Here is a 27,041-nt window from a genome sequence, read left to right as displayed (position 1 = left end):
CTCCTTTCGTACATGCTGAATTACTTTGAGGTTAGTGAAATAAGACTCTCTTATAAATAATATATGTTTTCAGAACTGAGGACTGTTAATTTGATCTTTAGGGATGCTTAGCCTCTTATTGCATACTCAGACTGCAGTACATGAGAACTTAAATGATTATTTTCATCACAGACCCTTCAACTGCTAGAGAACAAGAATTTTGTTACTGTATTAAAATGCTCAGTGATGAAGGATTTGATGTTCTGAATTTTAATGTTAACATCGATGCTTCTTGGATTTCCCAGGATTTAGAAGATGCAGGCATACCTGATGAGCAAGAAAGAAGTGCTGGACAAGAGAATTTGAACCTCAGAATAAAAGAGCTGGAGAAATTGGAGCAAAAACTGAAACACACTTTAGAGGACTACATGGAGTCAGATTCTGTGCTAAGAAATAGGTAAATAATTTTATTTTTTTTTTTTTGCATGTAGAGGACATCAAGAAATATGTACAAAATTAGCAAATAAGCTCTAAGAATCTTCAGAATGGCTAATAAAATGAGTTTATGAATGTTTTGTGTAGCTTTCAGAATAGAAATACACTATTCAAATTTTTGCTTCTATTATTTTAATCAATTTTATATCTTGATGTAGACAGTAACCAGACAGCTTTCTCAGGATACTTCATCCTTAAATATTCATAAGGTGTAAATTCTGCTTGCAGATTATATCACTTTTAAGAAGTTTTAAAAGTTAATTTTGGAGCAGAAAGATACACTTATATTTAAATTTAAAGTTTTGTGCTATATAAAAAAATTACAGTTTCTGACATGCGTGTAGCTTAGTATGTTAATGCTAATCATTGCTGTAGCTAAATAAGCATTAATTATGTAGTTGACTAGAATAAGATCAAGTGGTGCCTTGCAATTGCACTATTCTTAACAAAGCTAGAGAGTTAAATGGATAACAAAATCCAAATTTCCTAGCCATGAATCTTGCAAAACCTAGTGACTGGATAGGTGTAGAGACCAGAGCTGTGGTTATCTTTATGGTGTTTACTTTGCATAACACAGAAAACTTCAGTCAACATTATCTCCATTAATGTGATTATTTATGGTTTTTCATGCTAAATGTGCCGAGAGAGAATGAACACCAACATTGTCTTTAACATCTTTGACAGTCTCCAGAGAAACTTGCAAACCCCAGTAGACTCTTTTTGATGATGTTTATTTGTAGCAATCAAAAAAGCTATTTTATTGCGGAGAGAAAAATGGGAAAATAAAAATAAATTGATATCACAGAATCACAGAATCCCAGAATTGTAGGGGTTGGAAGGGACCTCCAGAGATCGAGTCCAACCCCCCTGCCAAAGCAGGTTCCCTACACCAGGTTGCACAGGTAGGCATCCAGGCAGGTCTTGAACATCTCCAGAGAAGGAGACTCCACCACCTCCCTGGGCAGCCTGTTCCAGTGCTCCGTCACCTCACTGTAAAGAAGTTCTTGTGCACATTTGTGTGGAACTTCCTATGCTGCAGTTTCCAGCCGTTTCCCCTTGTCCTGTCTCCACTCACCAATGAAAAGAGTCCGGCCTCGCCATTCTGCCCCATCATCAATATATTGATGATGACAGCTTATCCATCTAGACTACACCACTTACTCAGCAAAGATCTTCATTCTCAATATAACAGGATGAAAGAGCTGGAGCTGTCACACAAAACACTTCTTGTAATGATTGATCAACTAAACATGAAAGTGCACCATTTTGAAAATGCAAATGTGCGTGTTAAAGGGAAACTGCGAGAAGTTTGGGAAGAGCTGCTGAGCTTGGTAAGGAGGATATTGTTTCAAATGACCTAGTTCAAGTTCTCTTTAAGGCAGTAGTTTATAAGTCAGTCTTCTCTCCAGTGACCTGTTTTCACACAATACATCATTTCAGGCTTTCTTTTTTTTTTTTTTTTTTTTTTTTTTTTTTTTTTTGTAAAATCAGGGCAATCAGAAGAATTATTTTCTCTCTGTGCCTCACTTTCTATTTCTCTAATTGTTTTGACAGCACTGTCAAAAACAAACAAACAAACAACTGTTACTGCTGCCATTTGAGCCATTGAACTTTGGGATACCTGCTCCCAAGTCAACACATTCTTTTTCCATAAATTAGGCTTTATTCTCCTGGCCCCACATTAAATCATTTTTACTCCCCACCATCCATTACACTGCAGCACAATGCAACCATGACAGCCTGTTTTCTGTACAAAATTCAGCTGCTCAGCTGCAGGGAATACAGCAACGTCTCAATGCCTCAGTCTTACTTAAATGTTGTCATAATGACAGTGTGATACTGGTGGCTCTAAACAAGGGCAGCATGTGAATCATGAAAGCATTCTCTGCCTTCCATTGACCTCTTTCACCTTTCTGTGTCTCTGTGTTCAAGCACAGTTTGATGCAAACCAAAATACTAAAGTCTTTCTGAAACTGATTCAAAAGGCATCTGTTCCTTTCTTCTTTTACCATGGGCTCATAAAAGGATCTGACAGATGACAGGTATGGAGAAGGGCAAAGGGCAAAAACTTTGTTTCTTATAAAAGTGTGTGTTCTCTTTTATTCAATAGAACCATGACTTCTCTGTCTGTAACATCTCAGTGTCATACCAATATCAGTGTATGGGATATGTTACTGTGTTGTTCAGAGCTGGTTGTATGCATTTCAGTTCAAAGTTGCTTTTGATTTAATAGTTCTTTTAGAACATGCAAAAAAAAAAAAAAGTGGGTAGTTTTTGATTTGAGGTGTTTTTCTTATGTTTTTTTCCTATTTCCTATATTTCCCCTGAGTTTTCAGGGGAGAAAAGGGGTAAAAATATTGCAAAATTAAGAAAAAAAGATAAGAGAAGATTAGATTTGATATGAAGTTGTTAACTGTACAAATCACTAAAATTTTAGGTTGAAAACCAAGAGAAGTCAGAGAAGAAACAAAAGGAGAAATTACATTGGCTTCTGGAGCAGCTGAAGACAAAAGAAAGTGAACTAAAAAGCCAATCTGAGTACTTTGAGCACTACAAACAAAGGCAGAAGCAACAGACAGCAGTGCTGAGAAAAAGGGAATGTTACCTACAGGGTGAGGTGTTTAGACTGGAAAAGCAAGTGCTAGATCTCAGTGCCCATATTGCTCTTTTGACGTCTGAGTTAGGAGAGGGAATGGCACAGAGTCTCCAGAAGAAGCTGGAATCAGCATCCGAAGGCCCGCAGAACTGTAAACCTGCTAATATGCAACTCACAGAATTGAAAAACTCCATCGGAAATGTGGAGCATGACATGAAAAGCCACTTTGAGTCATTTCAGAAAAATGTGAAGTTCTTAAGGGATAAAGAGGAGGACAACAGAAGAGAAAGAGCAGACCTGCTGGCTCAGCTTCAGTGCTCCCAAGACGCTGAAGACTTTCTCAGGAGAAAATTGGAAGAATCTTGTCATCATGTCTATAATCTGAAACTATCTGAAATCAAACTACAGGAACAAGTGAACAAGCTTTTGAATGAAAACAAGTCTTTAAAATATCAAGCTAGGGTAAGGTTAAAAACGAAAGAAGAAAAGGACTCACAGCTTACAAGACCAGAAAATGCAGACAACAATGCTGACCTGGTAAGTAAAAGTAAAGCAAAATACAATAAAGTTTCATCTTTATATCACCCCAGATACCTTTTATACTTTTCATTAGGTATGCAGAGGAGATGTAACCCTGAGGCTTTTTCCTTCCTGTATTTGATTCCTTTATTTCTGTTGATGTATTGAAATTTCAGTGTCTAATTCACACCAATTGGAACCAGCAGCTGGAGTTTCAATGCATCACTGCTTTTATTAGGTGTATATTGAAGGCACTTCACAAACCTTGTTTCCTTAAGTTTTCAAGTGATGTGCCCAAGGCAAAAGGTCTTTGTTGGCATCAAAAGTGGAACCCAGAAGAACTTCTGAGGCATCTGTCTCATGGACACCATCCAGATGAAGAGTGCATGCATGGTTGGGTGAGTATTCACATCTTATTCATGCCTGACTGCTGAAGGAAAAAAGCACAGCTGAGAAAAATATCTTGCTCATGAGATTTTCTGGATAATGGAGCACAAGAGGAGATAGATACTATATTCAAGTCTGTGAGTTGAGATATTCAATGCTTTGCAGCTCCCCAGCATTGTGATGTGCTCTGAATACATTGAATAGGATTTCTTTGCTTCAAGCAGTTCACTCCAGCAATGCCTGGGAAAGCTCCACATATGCTGCAATATGACATTCAGCTTCTGCCAATTCATTTTGCTGACAACGAATAGTTTCATGGAGAAGACACAAACAAGGTTTTATTATTTATGCACTGGGATAGGTGGTATTTTTGATATTTTATATTTGGTATTTTTGGTATTCTGAGGACTTGTAAAATAAAGTGAAATCAGTTCAGCCTCATGCTCAGCTACCCATTCAGATTGTGACCTGATATTTTTAAAACTCTCCTGATATTATGTGCAGTTATCTGAGAGGTAACAAACACAAACAAAACCTCTTTAGTGTAGGAGAACAAACATACTGTGAGTACTTTCAGGACTGGGAGACGGTAGAGAGGACTGTCTGCTTAAAAGTTTAAAAAGAAATCAAGATGAAGTTTTTAACCTAGTATTTGAATGCATCTTTACAGACACAGTGATTTGGTTCCATTTCTAACTCTTTAGTCACAATTAAGTGAGAGGAAGAATGTTAAGATCCTTCTGGAACTGGCAGCATGAACTCTGAGGATAGCTTAGAAGATATGTTGCCATTTTTCTCTTTAGCTCCTTTTCTCCTGGGTTGGCAGAAGGACTTGCAACTGTACTTATTTTTATAAGTCTGAACCATTGCTACAGGTGCTTTACCCTAGCGAGTTTACTTAAGAATGAAGGTTTGAAAATGTCCCTATCTTAAGATGTATTTAGAAGGAGTTGCACTGAGTTGTACACAGGTACCACAACCAAGTGCACTGTGAGGGAACTGCCCAGCTAAAACCAGGGGGGGATGGTGGCTTTCAGAGCCAGAAAATAAGTAGTGAAAAATTACTTCCAAAAATCTGAGAAAGGGAAAAAGTAAATATTGAATTGGAGGTGTGAGGGCAAGATGACCAATTGCCCAAGACTAATGCAGAATGTCTTTGAGAAACATGGCCATGTCTCCATCATTCTATTCTGTACTATGGTGAAAAGGTTTTTTTCCTTCACCAAGCTTTCTAACCATTTCTTTTCCAACTATTAATGTATGGCTGTGTTGTCTTAGGAATTTAGGTAGTCTATGGTATACACAAACATGCCAAAGTATATATTAAGCCAGTGTATTTTGTTCTGATGCACAAAAACCCTTGTTCCTTGTTGTGTTACACAGCATCAAGCCTTGTGCACTGCATTTTCCTTTGCTTTCAGTACTATTACAGATTCACCTGGATTTTTCCAGTAGAAAATTTTGCTCTCAAATAGTCTGGAAAAAAAATGCAATTTCTGTTCTAAAGGGATGAGGGAGACCTCTGGTGTTGTATAGTAAAACTGAAGAGGTATATTTTTTTTGCCTTAGACTCAGATTCATTTTAGTTGCTGTTAATAAAATTTCCTAATCTCATTACACTGGTCTTGCAGTATTCAAGCCAAAATAGTTACATAAAAAGAAATCCTATTTAAGCTCATCATACTCCATCACCAGCTTTAAAAATTAAGAGTTATATGCATAACAAGAGAAAGATTCATGCTGTTTTTTTTTCTGGAACGTTTCTGATACATCATTTTTCACTGAAAGAGTGAGTAGAATCATATGCCCATTCTGCAGCCAGGAAAAATGTATTTTGTGAAGACAGGCTTATCAGAACCCATATGAAATACAAAAGATCTGTGATTCCTCAGTAAATATTGTATCAGATGACAAGCTTATCAACAATACTTGAAAATTATTCCCTGATCATTATTGTATATTAATGCACTAATATTTAATTCAATTAGGTGTTTTGCTCTGGTACCATGGGTGTGAACTGAATCTCATGGAGGAGTACAGTCACATAAATCTCATAAGAATATTAAATTTCCAGAATCTTGTCTGCAGTGTTCCAACTGCAGCTTATGCCTGAATGAAAAATGCCCAAAACAGTAGCTAGTACCATGTACCAATGTCTTTATTTATCAGAAAATTTCTGGATATTCACATTAGAGGTCTATTCCAGATCTTAGTGAAGGAATGTTAAGAAACACCGAGCCATGCACTTCTCTACAGCTCTCAGATGAGAGTTGGAGGTTTGATTTTTGTGGTGTTCCAGGCATCCAAGCATTGTGTCTTTTCCATTATTTTAAATAACAGTCTTCTGCTAGAACCCCCATATTGCTAAAGAAAATATATCTGGGAAGAAATAGAGGCAAACTTGCATGAAAAGAATGAGTGTTTTCCAAGGAATTAACATAAGCTTCATTATCACTGAGAAAAAGATGGAAGAAATCTGGAATTATTGTGGTTTCCACACAAATCATGCCACCCAGACAAGATATAAGAGGGCACAATAACGCAGGATATGGCTTGGGTTGAAATCAAAATTATGCTCATTGATTATTGAGAGGAAAACCAAGTGGCATTTGCAGACTCATTTTGAAGTTGCTGCTTTTTCCATCTGCGTGTAACTATAAAGCTGCAGCTCAGTCCTGATCTGCTGAGGTTTTTTTTTCAGCTGGCATTTGATGCAAAGCACTGTGGGAAGACAAAAATGACTGTGCTGTCTTGGTTTCTGTTCTGTTGCTGCTTTGGCTACAGCCTCAATTATGTTTTTTGTCAAGGAAATCAAATCGGATTATTCACTAAGAATAAGCATGGCACATGTGAAACATGATCTGCAGTGTATCAGACATTAAGGGTATCTGCTTTGCACCAGAAATTGTCCTAGCACCCAAATTCAATCTGATACTGAAGATAGATTTTGAGAAGAGAATCTGAATTTTATAATTAAATTACTGACTGAAGACAAGTTTTTTTCCTAACAACTATTCTACCTTTTCTAAAGAGCTATTCCAATATAGAAACATTTATCTTCATAGCCTGCACAGTGCTGGGCATAGAACTGTTAGTCTCTTTCCCTTTGTTAATGGACAATGTATCGATTAGATTCTGCCTTGCTAGTGTTCTGTGCTCCAACATATTGTGCATACTTACTACTGAGATATTCTTCCTCAAGTAGCTGTAGAGTCTCAAGGACATGTGAGGGTAAAATCTAACAAGCATGATATTTACTAGAAAATGTTGGAATGAGAAAAGTATATAGAATAGTAGCAATTATGATGAAATAATTGGTCTATTGAATGTTAATAGAAAATAGCAAAGAAAAGTTGTGTGCTTGTGTGCCTTCATATCAGGAATGGTGTACTTATAATCTGGTTTTTATTTCTTCCCCCTTTTCTCATTAAGAACAGAGACCTACACCAGCAAGATGTTCAAAACCAGAAAAGGGGAGCAATCTCAGATCAACAGAGAAGCAGAGCTGCTCAAACTTCATTTGTGCTGCTGCATGCCATGGAGTATGGTATGAAAATGAGCTGCACTTTTTTATTTCATTTCTGTGCAGCAAAAGTGAAGATTACTTCTTTCTTGTGGTGTGCTTGACTTAGAAGGTAAAATAGCTCCAAAAGCCTTCTCATCTGGAAATAGTATCTTAAGAATGTGGAAGAATAATTATTCACTTGTATGATGTGAGGATTTAGATGTGAGCTTTCTCAATAAATCCTGCAGCTCACAAGAGGCTGAGAAGTTAGGCAATACTTTTCAAGTTTAGACTGAAATGTAGTGTTTGGGAACACTGTGCAGCTGTCAGATTTATTTTTTAGACTAAACATTACATAAAAGCTCTGATCTTGACAAATTGTATCTAGTTAATTTTCTGACTAAAATTAATGTGGGCTTTATGATGAATTTCAGTTTATGCAAGTACAGACCTACACCAAATATTTTAACCCTTAGGTTTAACCTTTATGTTTAACACATAAGTTTTCCTCTACTCAGTGTAATGTTTATTTCATTTTTAAAGGCTTTAAGGTGGGGGAGCAATCTCTAAATATACCTTAATTTAGAGCTTAATACTTCTCTTATGAAATATGTTTTCTTGCGTAATGTCATCCTTGTCTCTGTATCACTCATGGTATGCCCTTCTGCTAGAGAAGGTAGTTTGGGGCATATTCTTACCAAAATGCTTTCCATTCAAATCATCTGGTCAGAAATATGGGGGGTTTGTTTTTCATGTAACTGCCTGTGAATACCATTACACTTACCTTGTGCTTTATCATAACAGAAACACCAGGATACAGCTGTGATGGGCCTAAACAGACAGAAAGGCTACGAGAGGAACTGCTGCCTGTTTCAGAGCACAATTCCAACATCCTTGCAGATGCTGCTGAAGAACTCAGTTTAGCTCAGATCAAACTGGTTAGAAGTTCCTGCTATTCTCATCTTTGCGGGCACAGTGAATCTGTGAATTTTGAGGTAAGAAGAGTTAGTGTAATTAAAGACAAACATAAAAACATTTGAAATCCTATCTGGTTAAGTTGTTATTCAAGGTGAATAATGTGCTCTAAGAAAATGATTGACTATTTGTACCTTCTTATTTTATCTTTATTCTATTTCAAATCCTTAAATTATTTGAAAAATTAATGTGGCAATATTTTTCTCATTTGTCCATAATCAAATATTATTTCCATTGGTTTATATTTTTCAGTTTGAAACATATCTCCTTTGCAATTATCAGGTCACCCTAGGAACAAAAACTACAGGTGCTTCAGAAAACGGTTTCACTTTGTTTAGATGTACCCCAAGCTATTCTACCGCAAGCCTGCTTCCACCTTGCTCTGAAAAAGTAACTAACGGTGAAACAAGCAAAGGAAACAAAGATGAAGAATACTTTTCTTTCGTGAAAGAACAAGCTATACTTCTACCAGCAAAAATGTTCCCTGTTTCTGTGGTTGAAGATTTGATGAGAAGCAAACCCAACATTATCTTTTTAAATCCAGAAAGCTACAGGGTAGAGGCTGTCACAACAGTGAAGAAAGTGAGGAGTTTGGATTTCAGTGGAGCAAATACCAGTCTTTGCTTGGATGGTCTGTGTGTTGTTACAGAAGAAGGTTTTTCTGATAAAGCTCCTACAGCTCTTTGTAGAAATATTCCATGCTCTGTGACCGAAAATTTTGCATCCTCTCTTCAAAAATACAGAGTGGAAAAACATCAGCAAAAGGAATTAATTCTATCAAAAAGCGTAAGTAAGAATAAAAGTTCAGATAAAAGTGTTCGTGACAGAAAATATCACCAAAAAATCTTTAGATCGAGAATTAAAGGAGAAGAAATACAGACTGAGAAATCCCAAGTACAACAGGTAACCTCTGTTTTTGGGGAAAATTCTAATGTTTTAAATAAGAGAGGTTTGACAAAGCCTGAGAATCAAGGAATTGAAGTCAAAGGCAAACGAGGGACTCCACAAGGTGTCCACAAAATATCTGTTGATGTGAAAGACTTTCAGTTGCATTTCAGAGAGAGTCCTGAACAAGTGGAGAAACAAGGAAGACTCTCCGAAATCTGCATATCTGATGTGATGAGGGTGTGCAAAGATGGAGACACGATAAAAATGGGAGAGGAAGAGAAGAAATCTCAGAAACCAACTCACCAAATAAACCCTTCAAGAAATATTGGACCAAAAGAAGAAAAAGTCCAGTCCCTGAAACTACATGAATCAAATGAGAAGAATTTCTCACATCAGGAAATTGCTGCTGAAGACATGCAGTATGCATACTCTCAGAAATGTTCTTGGTCAGAGGAAGAGGGTTATCCACTAAAAATATTGTCTCCTATGCAGAAGAGGTCCATGTGCTTAAGCAAACACTTCGTGCCAGAGAACAATTTTTCTGAGTATTTCTTCCACCTGTCACCACCAGCAGCGGTTCATGAGCATAATATGAAAACATATGAATTGGAAAAATTAATGGCAATGTGTTCACAGAGGATACTTCTACTGATGCAAGAGAATGAAAACTACTTTAAAAAGGTCTGTGTATTACAAGAGGAGAATGAGAGATGTGTTCAGAAGATGTGTGCACTGGAAGAGGACATGAGTGCATATTTTCAGTACGCTTTAGAAGTTGATGATGATAACAATGTTTCTTTTCAAAATTTACTCAATGAGAATGAAATTGTTGGTAAATGTTATAATGTGTCAGAAGGAAATACCAAGAGTCCAGGAACAGTTTTTGCTAAAACCATCTCTAAGAATCTCTCTTATGTTGATGAGAAAAGTAGGAATTTGGGGAAAGACTCATTAACAATTGAATTAAATAAACTTCCCAAGAGTGTTTTACCTCTAGATGGAAAGAAAGTTGGATATTTTCAGCTACTTTCTGACCTGAAAGAAGAAAGAAGACAATGCTTCAAAGAAATAGCTAAATTATTACAAGACAAAGAAAACTATATAGCAAAATATAATGAATTAATGCAAGAGAGAGAGGGAAACTTGAAAAGAATATCTCTTTTAGAAGGTGAAAAAGAAAATTTATTGGGAAGTTTGGCAGAAATAAAATGTGAACAGGATAAATACCGGGCCTTGGTCTCAGAACTTCAAGAGTGCAAAACTAGCTGTTATCAGACTATTTCTGACTTACAGGAGGAAAAATGTGTCCTGAAAAGAGCTATAGACCAAATTAAAAAAGAAAATGCAGAACAACTTGGTGAGTTTCAGAAAGCAAATGCTGACTTCATTTTAGAAAATAACAAATTGAAAGAATTGATGTATTCTTTGGGTTTCTCCTATGAAGATCTGAGGAAAGAAAAAAGTTTGGGAACAAAGGAAAAGATAGTAAAAATAAAAGAAGAAAATAAAACTCAACATTATGGTGCTAGGCCAAGGAAAGTTGAAACAGCATGTGGTGTAACTCAGACTGAAGAAGATGGAAGAGACCCGTCCGGCTATTTTTACAGCAAAGAGGTAAATATTAAAAATAATGAAAGTTGTCAAGCAGGATAGAAAGAAAGGAAGAAATATGAACATGTTCATTTACTAACTTTTATTCTGATAGGGTTTATTTTTTTATCTGTTCTGGTTTTTGTGAAATGTATACTCAAAGACAAGATCTTTAATTATACTCAGTTTCTCATCTGTATTTTTCTTCTGCAACTGTGAATCTTACAGTGAAATTCTGTGGAAATTACAATGTTCTTGTAATGGCTGAATTATTGCTTCAGTTGAGAATAATCAACAAGGAAAGATTTATCTCTACTATTCTGATTTTATGCAAGTATTTGTTGTAATTCAGATAAAAGAAAACTATATTTTTCACTAAAATATATGTAAACACTTGTGTATAGGTGGGAAGAGTCATGTCTTTCTGTTTCTCCACTTGTTCCAGGGCAGGAGATCTGAAAGCTACAGTGCGATGAAAGAGCAAGTGGAAAGGTCAAAAGAGGAATTAAAAGCACAGCAAAAAGAATTAGAAAAATCAAAAAAAGAGGTAAGCTTATCTTCGATGCAGTTCCGAAGAGCAAATTTGTTTTCTTCTTTGTTTTCTTACATGGCTGCTTTTTTCTGCCAGTGCTTAATGTTTTTACTAAATGGGAAGTCTCTGATTTTCAGAACCAAGATCTTTTAGCTAAGAGATAAATTACATAGTTTTTTTTTTTTGTTTTTTTTTTTTTTGTTTTTTTTTTTGACAGAATTTTAGGTGAAGCTGCTGTCCTTCAGCATGCTTCAACAGAAACTGAGGTCTTAATAAAGACACTCCAAACAAAATACCTGCTGTAGCCAGCTCTGGCCTCCCTCCCCCTCATTAGGAATGAAGAGTAAGAAGTATCCTCGCCTGAGGATAATGGTGAATCTGAATTCAGAGTAATTTTTGAATAAGAGAAGAAGGGGCATAAAATCTGACTCTGCCAAGTGATTTTGCTATACCAAATGATAGTGCAAAGTATGTGCACTTCCTCATCTCTTGACATGTATGTAATAATAACCATCTCCATGGAAATTCTTTGAATGGAGAGCTAGTTCTGTGCCTCTGTACAGCAAATCTGTGGTTTTAATAGCAGCAGAGAAAGCTAAGCTTTTTCTGTGTTGTGCCTTTCCTAACACTTTAGCTTTAATATTCCTATTTTTATTTCACAATCTCCATGTCTGATTATCTTAACAGTATTGCTTTAGGGCATGCTTGAATTTACGGGGCTGTTTCACCCAGTAACAAGCATCATGCAGACTGTCTGTGGAAAAACATCAACAATAACAAATGTTATACTGGGTGTGTAGAGAAGTAGTATGATTACACACTGTGGATGTATGAGATGGCAGTCCTTTGACTACCACTGCGTAAAACCTCCCTGAATTAAAATGAGGCAACTGCAGTACAGGGATGGATTGGGATTGAGTGATGGAGGGACAGACTCCAGTCCCTTGGAGTTTATGTGTAAATGTATCGTTTGATTTTTACTTATTTTAAAATGTCTGATTAATTTAGTCCCTTCTAATCCTTTGGGTGTTACAACAACTTATTTTGTTAACTTAAAAGAATGTGAAACCTTTGATTTCGGAAGGAAGAAATAATGAAGAAAGAATCGTGCGGTCGATCTACTGAATGTGTTCGTTTGTTTCAAAATGGCAGTTAATGTGTAAGTAGGGAAAATGAATCTCAGAAGTAATATAAACATAAATGTACAGGTTTTTATTTCCTCCGCTACATTTTTCATTTTGACATTTTTGAGGATTTTTTTTTTTTCCACTTATTCTCCTTTATGCTCTGGTGGCTTTCAGACTGTTTTATTTTAAGCTTCATTCAGAGCATTCAAGGTAACTTCAAATTTAGAAATCAGCCTAAAAATTTAATCTCATCATATCTCTAGCCATTTAAAACTTGGAGATTATGTTCAAGTCCATGTTTGTAAGCCAACGCTGAGAAACAGTATCTCTGCTAATCTAACCTCACTCAGTAATTTTGCTTTTTAACCTTACTATTAGGCTCAGAAATGGTACAGGGAACTTGGCTTTGCTGAAACCAGATATGAAGAAATCAAGACTTATTTAACACATGTTCTCTCAGAATTAGACTGTCTTAAACAAGAAGCTGAAGACAAAACTCTTGGAAAGCAGCACTGCAAATTAATGGTATGTATGTAAATGTAATGAAGAAAAGCCATATTCCTTTGCACAGGTGTTGAGATATCTATTAATGTTATTGGCAATAGATTTGATGCAGACTTACAGCCAATGCAGACGTAAACTTGAAAGTAATGAGATATTATGCTGCACTGACCATCTCTCTTACTGGATAATCCAATGTTTCGGTTCTGCGTGGGCATTTTAGACAGCTCTTTTTTTAGAACTCTCCTTATCTAGCCAGAATAATTCTCTGACAAATGGATTTTCAGGTGAATTAATGAGATTGCCCATAGTGGAAGGTTTGCAGTGTTGTTTGAGTTGCCTCTTACTTCTTTGTCTAGTTTAAATCTTTGTTGTGGGATTAATATCAATTTTTTAAATACATACATATCTCATTCTAGGGTCAAAGTTGTAGCAAATGGACATCAGGGAGATGAGTTTATCCTTCAGATACGCTATCTGATGGATCAACTAATTATCTGTATGACTTAAGTCCATTATATCTTCACCAAAGGATGTAGATCTTATTGGTAAAATTAAGCCAATATTGATATAGATAGAAATTAGACATATTTTAAGAAATATTAAAACTTTTTTTTTTTACTTTCTTTTAAAATAAACTTTTTAATAAACATCAATCTGTTTGTGTGAAATCCTTAATGATCTAAGCTTTTCTTTGCGGGTATTATATCTCAAAGTTACTGCTGGGACTTCTTGTTTGATTGGTGTTGCTAACAGAGAAAGCATCATTTAGCATAAGTTTATTTGGGAAAATTTTCTAGGCTGCTCTTGTGTCTTTCTGACCCGTACTATAGTAGTAGTTGGGAGAACTATGTGGGTGAGCAGGAAAGAAGCAGAATATTACTTGCAGCTTTGGAAAAGAACACAAGATTTTTGGATGACGTGCATACTACATAAGTTAAGATTAAGTTAAGATTGGGGCTTAGTCATTCTTCAGTTATTTCCCAGTTTCTGCATTTGTGACCGTTTTGGAGTTTGAACAGCAGTTACTGTAAACTGGGACGTCATAACCTTACATCATTTTTGTGTGCTCATTTGTGCTTTTGAAAATAAAGAAAACTGCCAGTGTGACAGCAAAATGCAGAAGGAAGGAGGCAAACCTTCTCTGCCTTCAACCTTCAAGCATTTTTTTTACCACTTCTTTTTCCGTTAAGCATCTTCAGTCAGAGAGTGTTTCCATTTCTGATTTAACATGCTTTTTTTCTGTAGGAGAGAAGATGAAAAAAAAAACTGATCTAATCAACCTTGATTTGTCCAACAGTCACTATGGTTCTATTCTCTTAACACAAGGGGGAGCCAAGAATTTGATAAAAAGCAAGTGCAAATGACTAGAATGCTGCACATGGAAAACTCACTTGATTAGGAAGAGTATGAAAATACCGTATTTGTGGTTTTGCCTGTGCTGCAACAATGAGTTGCAGACAGAATGATGTGATCTCTCTTCAGTTTTCTGTATTCTTTGGAATGGTACCTTTGGTATCTTGTAGTCACCAAAGGTGTCCAAGTTGGAAAGATGGTCACTAAGCCAGGGAGAATTACTGCACTGCTGTGCACAATAGCTGAACATTAGCTCTTCTTTCAGCTGCTTTGTTGTTAACATCCATGAAATTCAAACCATCTTCCTGAGTGTTTCGTAAGAAAGTTTATGGCCTTATTACAGATCTGCCTAGGATTCTTATCATAATCTCAGAAATGCTCAATCTCTTTAGACTTGCATATGTGACATTGCATGAAGACTTGAACAGTTGTGAGTATCGACTCAATATTTTTAAATATAAATTCACAATAGCACAGGCAGTATTCACAAAACTGTCTTTACTCTTAGATCTTCATCATTCTCAGACTGTTTAATCTGATAATATAATTTCTGGAATTGACCTCATGATGCTGACCACAAATCTAAAGCACTGTCCAATGTGTTCAATCTAACTGTATGAAACTGAAAAAATAAATAAAGAAATGGAGACTACTGAGAGAGGGAAAGGAGGAATTAAATTCAGAAGCTCTTCCTTCCCCTTGTTCTGTACCATTATCATTTGAAAGCAATAGTTTATTTTTAATTTTTTTTTAAATGTGCACTTAAAATCAAATTATTTTTATTAATTATCTTCCAAAATAAAAGATAACTGAAAACATGCCATTTACTCTCTGAGAAGAACACATGTGCAAACCAAGCGGTGTATTATATAGCAGTTAGAGCAGGAGACTGGGGACTTTTGAATTCCGTCCTCACTAACTGTGTGACCTTAGGTTAGTCACTTAATCTCTCTGTGTCCCAGTTTCCCCATGTATGAAATGATTATAATACAATACTTACCTTGAAGGAACTTTGTGAAATCCCAGTTCTATACCTGTTTTCAGAGGGAATCAAGAACTCCTTGCTCGTAATTAATTCTAAGATTTTTGCAAGATACTAGTTCTCCTATGTTCATAAAGATTTGAAATCATACATTTTGTATTAGCTTAAAAAAATTGAGTTAAAATGTAGATACGTTGCTCGAAAGCATGATTCAAAATATTTTATTTTCTACATCTAATCTGAAATTCTGTGTTTGCTCTCTAGCCGATGTACACCATGAAAGATGCCCAGGAAATGGAGGAAAATAAAATATCCAGTAAGAGATTACAGCAGCAAATACTGACCTTGAAAGCCCAGCTCAGGGACCAGACTGCATTACAAAATCAGTTTCACAACTTGGAAAATAAAGTGGAACTTCTTCAGGCTCAGCTGTGTGAAAAGGTATAAGCAAGCTGATGTCTGTGTGCTTGAATGGGTGGACTGATGTGGGCTCAGACTTCAGATTCGACTTCTTTCTTCCCAAAAGAAGGAGCCAAAATAGTCTTTTTTTTTCTGTTCTTTTTTTCCCTGGGAATGAGTCTGGGGATAATTAAGTGGTTTACAGGCATATCAAATTCCCCCTGACTTCAGAGAAATAGGAAAAGATGTAAACTGCCTGGGTGGTCAACATTATGGAAAGATGATAGTCTCTCTATAATAAAAACTTGCCACCAGTCTCTTCTGTAATCCCCATATCATAATCCAAGAAAAGTGCTGAGTTTTCTTACCAAGCCACCTCCTTGGCTTATGTTGTCAGAATTTGTAACATTCCCAGCTGCCTTGTCGCACCAGAATTTTGTGGCTTTTTTTTTATCCAGCAGCTGGGGTTACATATTTAGAGATTCAGTTGTATGCATGGTGTACATTTTTTTTTTTTAATTGACATTATTATTCTGTTGAAAAGCTTCAATGTACATGCAGGTTTACTTACATTAACAGTTTCTAGGTCTGCACTCTGTATTTCAGCAGGCACACCAGAGCAGCCACACTCATTAACCCTTGCAGAGCTGTTGCCTTAAATTCAAACTGCTGTCAGTGTGACTACAATCAGTGATCTCTTAGATGATCTCTGACAAATGAATGAATTTCTGTTAAGGCTTTTTTTTTTCCTTAGATTTAATCTTCTATTTCTTTGGAACTTTTTTTTTTTTTTTTTTTTAATGATGACTGTTATAATGTGAGCCAAATTGGAATTGTCCATTGTGCTGTGAAACTACTAGTAAACAGAGTTTTCTCAGTTGTGCCCTGCAGAGAGCACATGGGATGTGCTTCTTCTCTGTCTTTTCTCTGAAATACAAAGAATTTTCTTCCTGCAGAGTGTGAATTTCGTTCTCCTTCCTCCACAGTAAATCCACTGCCTTGTTATGTGCTGTGATTTACTTTAAAGAACACTGCATGGAGAACTAGTGGCCTCTCTCAGGAGTTGATTAGGCTGCTTCTCAACAGAATAGTGCTGGTAAAATGAATTTGTTTTATAGCATCTGCTGTCTGCATTGATGGATGGTGCATATCAGATGGTAGGTGAGCAAAGGATGAGACGTGCTATCCACATAAGTGGGCAGCTCCTAATTGCTCTGTTGCATCAGCAAAGTGTTTTGTTCCATGCAGAATTTGTTCATCAAGAATTTAGTGTCAACAGTGAAGAGACCGACTGCCAGCTTTTCCTTTGTTCCTTCAGTACAAGTGTAATGTAAGGGCGTCTCTCTGTCCTATTCACTGTGCTCCTTCCCAAGTCCATAATTTATTGGCTAAAGATTGGGTGACCTCTTTCACTGTGATTGAGTTCTTATAAAGGGAATATTTTTCTTTCTTTTCTTTTTTCTTTTTTCTTTTTTTTCTTTTTAATGCACATTATATATTTACTATGGCCTTCATAGAAATACAAATAACCAAACAAAATGAATTCAAAGGAATCTGTTCTTTTTTTTTCTTTTTTTTTCTTTCTTTCTTTTTTTTTTTTTTTCCCCAAATATTACTGTATTCATTTATAGTAGAAGGAGATTTTACCTGACAGACTATAATACATTTTCTGTATTATCAGAAAGCAGGTTTTTCGTAAATAGTAAGCATTTATATCATGAAGTACAAATCAGGTCATCTGCCTCACCTCATACTAGGGGAAATGTATCCATCATTTCAAAGCAGAAAATTGTTGATGTTTACTTATGAAAGCCTGCAACGGAATGAATGTGCTGGAAATCTCCCTGTGTTTCTTGCTCTCTACAACATAACATAAATAAGAAAGGGGAAGACTTTTCCCCAAAACAGTATTTTGAAGGATTCACAGATCAAATGGGAGTATGAATGCATAATGAATGGTATCAAGTCTTTAATGTGATGTGGCTTTGATGATATAGGGTTCCATTTAAAAGCATCCGAAAGCACTTGGTAATACATGAGTCTAACATCAATGCTAGGGCTTATCAGTGTACAAACAACTCCGTACATTACTGCAGGGTGTTTGTGATACAAGGTCATGCAGTTATGTGAAGTATATGCTTCAGAAGTCGAGTCTAAAACAAATATCCAAAAACTACTGCAATATTTCTAAGTGAAAATATTAATATGGTATGTTTTTCTACCTTTCAGACAAAAGAACTCCAGAAGAGAAAGTCTGAAGCAATGTTGACACTAGCTCCTCTAAAGGTAATATATGATCTTGAAGGCTGATGCAAAGGAATATCCCTGTATTTGCAGGCTTGCTCTTGTTTTCAGCATCTTGTATCTTCTCTCTTTGTAGCTGCTTTCTGCAGTTCCTCCTAACTGAGTTGTTTGCTCCAGTGGTTTAGGTGAGGTTGGCTGTTATTATAGCTTGCAAAAGCGGGTTTTCACAGGTAGAAAAGTGAATGCCTCTTTTCAGTTTATCTGTATGTACATATTGCTGTTGCAGGATGCAGAAGCACCTGAAAGGCCTAGAAGTATAGGACTACAGTGCGCAGTTTTGGGTCAAAAGGTGTGGAATTTCACCAGACTCAGAATATAATTTTGCAGTCTGAACAGGGAACAAGATCACTGTTTATGTGTTTATTCTGCATAGGCTAAGTTGGCTTGCCTGACCAGAAAATGCCAGGAAAGGAACAGCTTCATTATCAGGATGCATGGTGAGTTTCACCGTAGAGGATTTAACAACTCCATGTTTGATGAAGAGGTGAGGAGCTTGGTGAACGACGTTGCCCTTGCAGAGTACACAGACACTTTTACAACAACATGTAATCAAGAGGTAAGCATCTGCATGTCCTTGCAGGATCCTCTGGTTTCCATTGCTGTTTTGTCAGTGATTTTTTGTGAAGTGTTTAGTGAGACTCAGTGAACAGTTATAAAATATCTCTGGGCTCTTAATATTGCTTCAGACCAAGCAGCAGACTGGGTTGCTTTACTGCAATTTTAGTCATGGTTTAAATATTCTGGAGCTCATCACCAGATATGTCTGTGCTCCATGCAAAAAACTTTTAGCTAATACTTTGAAGAAATATCTGACCTAGTGGATAATGCAAGATAACTGATACAATTTGAGTTTTAATAGTATTTTTGCATTTTCTTCCTGAGAAATCTGAGATGCATTATTGAAGAAGAAATTGAAAGAAAAAAAAAAAATAACAGTCTGGATGGGACTAGATTTATATATATAGCTATAGTACATAGCTATGTTCCTGCAAGTGTTTCAAGACACGTCCCAACACTGTCTTACCTAAGCTCACACTAAGAATGAGTGTTTTGTGTGACAGAGTTAGTAACTCTTCTATCAGAAATGTAGAAAATACTTCACTACCTTCGGATGTTTTCTCAAACACTGCTGTGATGAATGAGCATATAGTAAGGTACGCTTAGTCTGTCTCCCTGAATGCCTAATTGTCACAAAACAGCTCTTAACAGAATAGCATTAAACTGAATCGTTATCTGGATGGCTAATGAGTTAATTTGGGAGGTAGGAGCTCCAAATTCAATTGCTTGCTTCAGCAGACATTTAGCTATTCACCAAGGAGAGCATAAATCTCTTCACATGGTATCCAGCGCTGTATTGGCCAAAAGTTCCACCAGGTCTTGGGGACATGGGGATTCACACCTGCTTTCTGAATCTTGCTAAAGACAGCCTGGCTCTTGCTGAGCAACATGATGCTAAGCTTCAGACCATTCTCGGTCCAGATGTTTCAGCTGGCTGTGGAAAGTAATTCCCGTATGTAAGAGAGGAAAACCTTCCTGCCGAGGCAGATTTTTCTGTTCCCATGAAAAAAAATAGGTTTTCATGAATAAGTTTTCCTATGGAAAACATTGTAGTGAGAAAATATCCAATTGGCCCTTCTACAAGTTTAATATATGTATAAGTAGTTGCAATCGCAAAGAGAAGGGAATGTTTCATATTCACAGTTCTGTGTGGACTTCTGCAGAAATGTATTAAACTGAACTGAACTTTCATCTTTAAGAGTTACATTTTTCATCTCAACTCTTATTCTCACTGCTATTCACATCTAAGATTCCCAGCTTTTACTGACATAAAACTCCTTTGAAAGTTCATTTTTTCATCCCCTGAGATTTTAACTTCTAAATCTTTCCTAACACTTGAATATTTAACAGAGAAAATTTGGTGGATGTGTTTTTGTTCTTCCTTCTTGACATACAGATTTGCACTTGGCTTTATTCATTTCTGGATCCAGTGACAAACGGAAGTCTGTTACATATTGGCGTCAGACTTAATTGCTTTAGCTTAATGATGGATTTCAACTGAAAGTTTGCAAGGATACATAAAGGTGGCCATCAGGGAGAGAGAGGTGATTGTCCTCCTCTACTTGGCTCTTGTGAGGCCCCACCTGGAGTACTGTGTCCAGGCCTGGAGTCCCCAGTACAGGAAGGATGTGGAGCTCTTGGAGTGGGTCCAGAGGAGGGCTACTAAGATGATCAGAGGGCTGGAGCACCTCTCCTATGAGGAAAGGTTAAGGGAACTGGACTTGTTTAGCTTGGAGAAGAGAAGGCTCTGGGGAGACCTCATTGTGGCCTTCCAGTACTTGAAGGGAGTGTATAAACAGGAAGGAGAATGACTGTTTACAAGGGTGGATAGTGATAGGACAAGGGGGAATGGCTTTAAACTGAGACAGGGGAGGATTAGGTTAGATATTAGGAGGAAGTGAAGTTTTTCACTCAGAGGGTGGTGATGCACTGGAACAGGTTGCCCAATGAGGTTGTGGATGCTCCATCCCTGGAGGCATTCAAGGCCAGGCTGGATGTGGCTCTGGGCAGCCTGGTCTGGTGGTTGGTGACCCTGCACATAGCAGGGTGGTTGAAACTCTATGATCATTGTGGTCTTTTTCAACCCAGCCCATTCTGTGATTCTGCGGGCTGATCCCGGAGCCCTTTGAAGGACTACATTCAATTCAGTGCCAGGTCTTGCATAGTTAAGTAAAAAATTATGTGCCTGCTTCTCAAACAAATTTTTATGTTATTATTATTATTTTTTATAACCAACTGTGTAAATATATGAAGATAGGATCAGTCTGTCCTAGTTGTGTGTAAGGATGGTGTGGCTTCAGTAGAGGACTTATGAAAGTCAACACGTTACTAAAGAAAGAAGTGTATTTAGTTTTTTTCTTATTCAGGATACAGCATATGGTTGGGCATTCTCTTCTGTTTTCCAGAAGTATTTTTATTCCAAATAGCTATCTCTCATACTAAAACACTAAGGCAGTGCCACGCAAAACCAAACATCTTTCGATATGTAACCTCACTTACAGCATTGGAGGCTGTGTTCTCAGTCACTGTAAATCACTGTTGTCCCAATGACTTCATTTTACTGGAAATTTACAGTAAACTGTAAATTTTGACACAGTTGAAGGAAGGGATGCCTTTCAGAGGGACCTTGAGAGACTTGAAAGGTGGGCCCGGGTGAACCTGATGAGGTTCAGCACAGCAAAGTGCAGAGTTTTGCACTTGGGCCAGAGGAATCCCAGGCATCCATACAGACTGGAAGGAGCAGTCCTTGAGAGCAGCCCTGTGGAAAAGAACCTGTTGGTCTTGATAGATGAAAAACTTAACATGAGGCAGCAATGTGACCTTGCTGCTCAGAAGGCAAATGGTATCCTGGGCTCCATCAAAAGATGGGTGGCTGGCAGGGACAGGGAGGTGAATGTCCCCCTCTACTTTGCTCTTGTGAGGCCCCATCTGGAATAGTGCATCTAAGTGTGGAGCCCCCAGTACAAAAAAGACAGGTGTTGGAGAGGGTCCAGAGGAGAGCCACAAAGGTGATCAGGGAACTGGAGCACCTCCCCTATGAAGACAGGCTGAGGGAGCTGGGCTTGTTCAGCCTGGAGAAAAGAAGGCTGTGGGGTGACCTCCTTGCATCCTTTCAGTACCTAAAGGGAGCCTACAAACAGGAGGGGAATCAACTCTTGGAAAGGTAGGATAACTGCAGGACTAGGGGAAATGGTTTTTAGTTGAAGGCTGGAAGATTTAGTTTGGATGTCACGGGGAAGTTCTTTACAGAGAGAGTAGTGAGGTGCTAGCACAGGCTGCCCAGAGAGGTTGTGGATGCCCCATCCCTGGAGGTGTTCAAGGCCAGGTTGGATGGGGCCCTGGGCAGCCTGGTCTAGCATTAAATGTGGAGGTTGGTGGCCCTGCATGTGGCAGGGGGGTTGGATGGTCATGATCCTTGAGGTCCCTTCCAACCCTGGCCCTTCTGTGATTCTGTGATTGGTTCAGCAGAGCAGTGCTCGTTCTGAGAATTGACATCCTCAATTATTTTCACAGTCCAATGTTATAATCAAATATTTTTGAGTGAGAACTAAAATTTTCTTGAATCATGTAGTATGCCTTGTTCTTGTATGTAATGTTTCAGTCATGTTTTAAAAAAAAAAACATGCAGAAAACAAACAAACAAACAAACAAAAAAACCAACCTGTATCCTATTAAGAAGAGGAAGTCAATTTTCCTACTCTTAACATACTTTGAAAGTCCTTATAAAGAGAACTAGACTTTGAATGACTTTCTCACCACAGAATTGTACACCATGAAATTCTTTCATTTGTAATTTAATTTAGTAATTTAGTGTAATTGGTTTAGTTTTAGTTCAGTGTAACATAATAAACATATGTAATTATAAACTTAAGGTTTTATTTAAATTCATTTTCATGCAGAGAAAACATAACTGTAACTGTAGTGAAAGCAAAGATTGTGTGCATGGTTTTGAAAAAAAAGCTTCATCAAGCCTATCTTTCGATTTTGAAAAAATACATGGCTTCCTGGGAAAACAAAGGAATAACAATCTAGTCCAAGATTTTAGGAGGCACAAAGAAGTAAACGTCAGTGATTTCTAGACTTTGAGATACACTCTCATTTTAAAATGCCTAAATGGAGAAATCTCTGGAGCCTCTTGTCATAGAGTGATAATAAATTTGGACAACAGAAATAATTTAAACTTTGTATTCTGTGTTTGGAAATTAAAAAGTGGTCTGTAAAGAGGTGATACATGGCAGGGGCAAGAGCAACCTCTAGAAGATGCATGTAGCCCTCGGCACAGTGCCATGGTTGGGGCTCATAGGCTCAACATCAGACAAAATATATGAACAATCTCAATTTTCATCCTTTTGTCACATCCCACTTTCATGATCTTCTTTTAAATGTTCATTTTTTTCAATTGGAAAGGTCTTGTTGTCTTATTTTTCTTGCTGAAGTAGGATTAATTAATGGACATTGTTAACAGTTATTATTTCTTTGCCCTTTTCAATGGAAAGCACATAGGGAAGATTCATCAGCTGATAATATATATTTCTACTTACTGACAGAAAACAGTAACAGAAAAGACTAGGACTGGAGTTTTCAATAGCTGACATGCTTGACTTGGTAACGGTGGAAAGGAAGAGAAGATGTTTCAGATAGCTAATAACAGGAAATATGAAATAGGAGCCGACGCTTTTTTTCTGAATTTCTGTCTACTTGCATTTTAAGAAACAAACTTGACATGTTTTACAGCCTCATACACGAAGCTGTCTCCATGCTGCTTTTGGTATCTTCACGTGAGCTCACCCCAGACTGTGCAGTTATGTAGTATTTTCAGGCATTTTTTCTCTCTCTAGAGTGTGTGTGGAGAAACAGGAGTGTGTTCAATTCTTTCCCACAAATGTCTGAGCCAGCCAGTTCTGATTTTATGTCAACAGCCTCCATTCAGATGACTAATGGTTGTAATGGATAATGCTGCTGTACTCAATCACTTCAATTTCTCTTGCACAGGAAGCCTTTGACTTGATGATGTATTTGGTATGCTCTTTCCATAGTGGATCTGAAGCCATTGTGGCTTTTTGCCCCCTTTTCTCAGATCCAAGAGGTGATTTGTGCAATGAATATAACGATAAATGGTAGTGCTTTTTATTGCCTTTCATGAAGTCATCTTAAACCTCATACATGGAAAGCTCCAGGCAGAGAATGTGTCCAGTGCAGTGAATTATGTGTTTTGCAGAATAGAAATAAATGTGCAAAACAGTGTGGCCTAATCATCCTTTCTATCAGGGCATTTCTTCAGAGGTACTTTCCAGCAGAACAATGTTTTTTATTTATATATACGGATCTATATATGTATGTTCTCTCTGTGTATTTCTTTGCAAGAGGGCACTTACTACTTTCCTGTGAATCATATTTGAAGGAAGCAGGCCTGCAATAATATACTCTTACACTCTCTGTGAAACGATTTGTACATTAGTGTTGAGATCAGGTTTTCTGACACCTGGGATGAGATACAATTCACATTTGATGCCAGTAGTTCAGACAGCTACATCTGTGGAAGTTACTCTGCTTCTTTCCATACTTAGTGGAAAGAAAGAGGCACTGACGAACAGTTACCCTGCCCATTTTATCTGCTTAGAAGTGGTAAGAAAATTCTAAAAAGTGACTTTCTCTCTGTTGTAACAAGAGTCAGAAAGAGATATGCTTTGGCTAGTTAAGTCCCACACTTAAAGTGAGGGACTCTGAGTTTTCAGTCTATTGGGGGCCAAGGTGAGTTGACTGGAATTCCAAACAGACAGAAGAACCATGATAGTGGTTGTTACTAAGTCATTTTCTTAAAGAAGGGTAGAATCCATTGCAGAGGAATATTATTTTTGACCCTCAAAAATATTTTAAAACAATGAAGGATATAAAATATGGATTTAAAACTGTTAAGGGCAATCTGTCATTTCCAGTGGAATGACAGATAAAGCCATTCAATAATTATGTAAATGTCTGTAGAGAGGGAATCCCAAGAATTTGTAGTGACTGAGGAGTAGGTACATACTCAAGGTTAGCACCATTTTTTAAGTAAAATTGGGTCTGGCTGACAAAGATTTAGATCTCTTTTCTGACAACATGCATAAAAGGGATATTTTTGCAGTGGTTTTTGCTCTAGTAGAGTAGAACAGAAAATACATGGTGGTGAAAGTGGTAGAATAGCCATGATTAAAATAGATAAACTAACTGTGAAGCTGTTTGGAATTTCTATTAAGATAAAATGTTCAGTTAAAATTATCCACAGTAACTCAAAACTTTATTCTATCAATGACACCAGTATCTTTTTTCTGTTTGAAATATGAGAAAGAGTAGTTTTTTTCTTATTATTGTTGTTTAAAAAGTGATCCTTTCAAGGACTTGAAGTGTAAATTTGCATTCTGCCCGGCTTGGGGGGATGTCACAATACTTCCGTTTTTTTTCCCAGCTGGAATAATTTGTGGAAACACTAAAGGAAAGAAAAAATTATCAAGGTAAAATAGAATTAATAATGTTAAATGTGATAATTATCTAATAAAAGAAATTCACACATAGACACCGAGACAAAAATCTGAAATTTTTGTATTCATAAATATAGTGCTTGGTTACATCCGTAGAGTTAAAGTGATTTTTAGTGTTTCACAAAGCCTTATGAAATGCTAAAGACGAACATTTTTGAAAGAATCATACCAGTTTTCATATACTGACCTTTCTGTGAACACTTTGTCAGTGTGGTAGCAGTTCTACTCATCAGGGTTTGCATTAACACATAACCCACATTTCTGCTGATCCCTGATGCATCAACTGCTGCAGAATTCAGTAATCCTGGAACTCAAAAGAGTTTGTGAGTTGAATATTTGAGGGAAATAGAAGAAAGAGACTTGAAAAAGATTATTTTTTACTAGCAATGGAATGTATGACTGTCACAGCTTTGACACAGTTGTGTTTTTCCTGGTGGCTTTAGCAGCAATCCTGCCTACTGAGGAGGACAGTGATTTGCCTTTGCATGGGTCGTTGGACTCCATAACTTGTGCTGCTCCTGCTGAGTCTCATCTATCACTAGGGTGCCTCTAACTGTGCTTCCTGTAGTGAGAAAATTGTCATCAAATAATTTCAGATGCAATTTCTTCATGCCTCAGAACATGTCAGGGCTGCCTTTTGTAACCCTTCTTTCAGCCAGCCAGCACTTTTTGTGAGTGCTGGTGACAGTCACTGCCTTCATAACTTTGGTTAGAAGTCAAGGACTTCTGGAGATTCCTTTGGCTTCAGTGTTTACAGGAGAACATCCAATGTATAGCTTTTGCTTTCCAACTGATCAATACTGGTATTGATGCTATGATTTCATTGGGTGTTCATGCCACCCTGCCTAAATAAACACTATCCAGATCACAGACTGTCTGTATAATCAGCATAGAGAAAAAGCAAATCCTCTAGGGAGGAGCAGCAAAGTTGGTCCATGTGAGTGGTCTTTCAGTTCCTTGATGTTGTTGTCCTGTGCCTCACCTGCTGCTCAGCCTGAAGTAAAAGAGACAGGTGGTGACTGCTGTCAAGGACTAGTTGTCATCTCAGCTGGCAAAACAAATTGCATTTGGTATTTTAATGGGATCAATGGCCAGAATTCAGTGTTGGTTCACCCCTCTTATGATGAGGAGGCAAGAATGTAAGGTACAATTGGATCAAAGTCAGTGTCCATCAATTATGTTTGTCATTCACACTCTCTTATGTGCTGTGTCTGGGAAAAGTTCTGTCCTGCAGCACACCAGATCTAGAGATGGACAAGCACAATTAATACGCCTGACTCTGTGACCAGGTTACCAGTACACTGGTGTATTTAGGAACCACAAGACACATGCTTTAGGGAGCCTAAGAGCCAAAAGTGTTGTTTTGTAAGCAGGGCAGAAGAGTGATGAGCTTTCTCCGGTCAGACTAGCTTGTCTCCTGAGCATCACCTAGGCTATAGCACAATACAGCACCACTGGCATCTGTGTGCTCCTGGTATTGTAGCTCTTGACCTCCTTGCAAGTTGCATATTACACATAAAGCTCCATGATTATCACTTCAGCAAGGTGGTGAAACTTCTTTCATTGGCAATGGCAGCAATTCACACACTGTATGTTCTCCTTTACACTGTCACAGCATTTTATTTTGTGGATTTGCTTGCCAATAAATGATAATTACATCTGGAGGATCATTTCAAAACAACTTTACATCATTATAACACATCAGAATCCCTTTTTTTGTTTGTTTGTTTGTTTTGTCTGTTTTTGAATGGACACAAGTGTCAACGGTTTATGGGCTGGTCCAGCCCAGTTCCGTGACCAGCAGGGCGGAGGGATCTGCGGATCCGCGCC

The 27,041-nt window shown here is 37.4% G+C and overlaps 1 protein-coding gene across 1 annotated transcript in view; it reads left to right on the top strand.

Moving 5' to 3' along the window:
* Positions 1-215: 215 nt before the first annotated feature.
* The window catches only part of CUNH4orf50 (chromosome unknown C4orf50 homolog), a 69,813-nt gene continuing 42,987 nt past the window's right edge, over positions 216-27,041 (top strand). The window contains exons 1-11 of the mRNA XM_042871115.1: positions 216-436; positions 1,667-1,805; positions 2,912-3,607; positions 7,409-7,523; positions 8,286-8,419; positions 8,739-10,958; positions 11,380-11,481; positions 12,972-13,118; positions 15,697-15,873; positions 18,061-18,117; positions 18,509-18,691. Of these exons, the coding sequence (XP_042727049.1) occupies positions 216-436; positions 1,667-1,805; positions 2,912-3,607; positions 7,409-7,523; positions 8,286-8,419; positions 8,739-10,958; positions 11,380-11,481; positions 12,972-13,118; positions 15,697-15,873; positions 18,061-18,117; positions 18,509-18,691 (4,191 nt within the window). The remainder of the gene's footprint in view (positions 437-1,666; positions 1,806-2,911; positions 3,608-7,408; positions 7,524-8,285; positions 8,420-8,738; positions 10,959-11,379; positions 11,482-12,971; positions 13,119-15,696; positions 15,874-18,060; positions 18,118-18,508; positions 18,692-27,041) is intronic.

Source organism: Lagopus leucura, unplaced genomic scaffold (genome assembly GCF_019238085.1).
Source record: "Lagopus leucura isolate 7727_CA_CO unplaced genomic scaffold, USGS_WTPT01 Super-Scaffold_100004, whole genome shotgun sequence".
NCBI lineage: Eukaryota > Metazoa > Chordata > Aves > Galliformes > Phasianidae > Lagopus > Lagopus leucura.
This window is presented reverse-complemented; position numbering and strand designations above follow the sequence as displayed.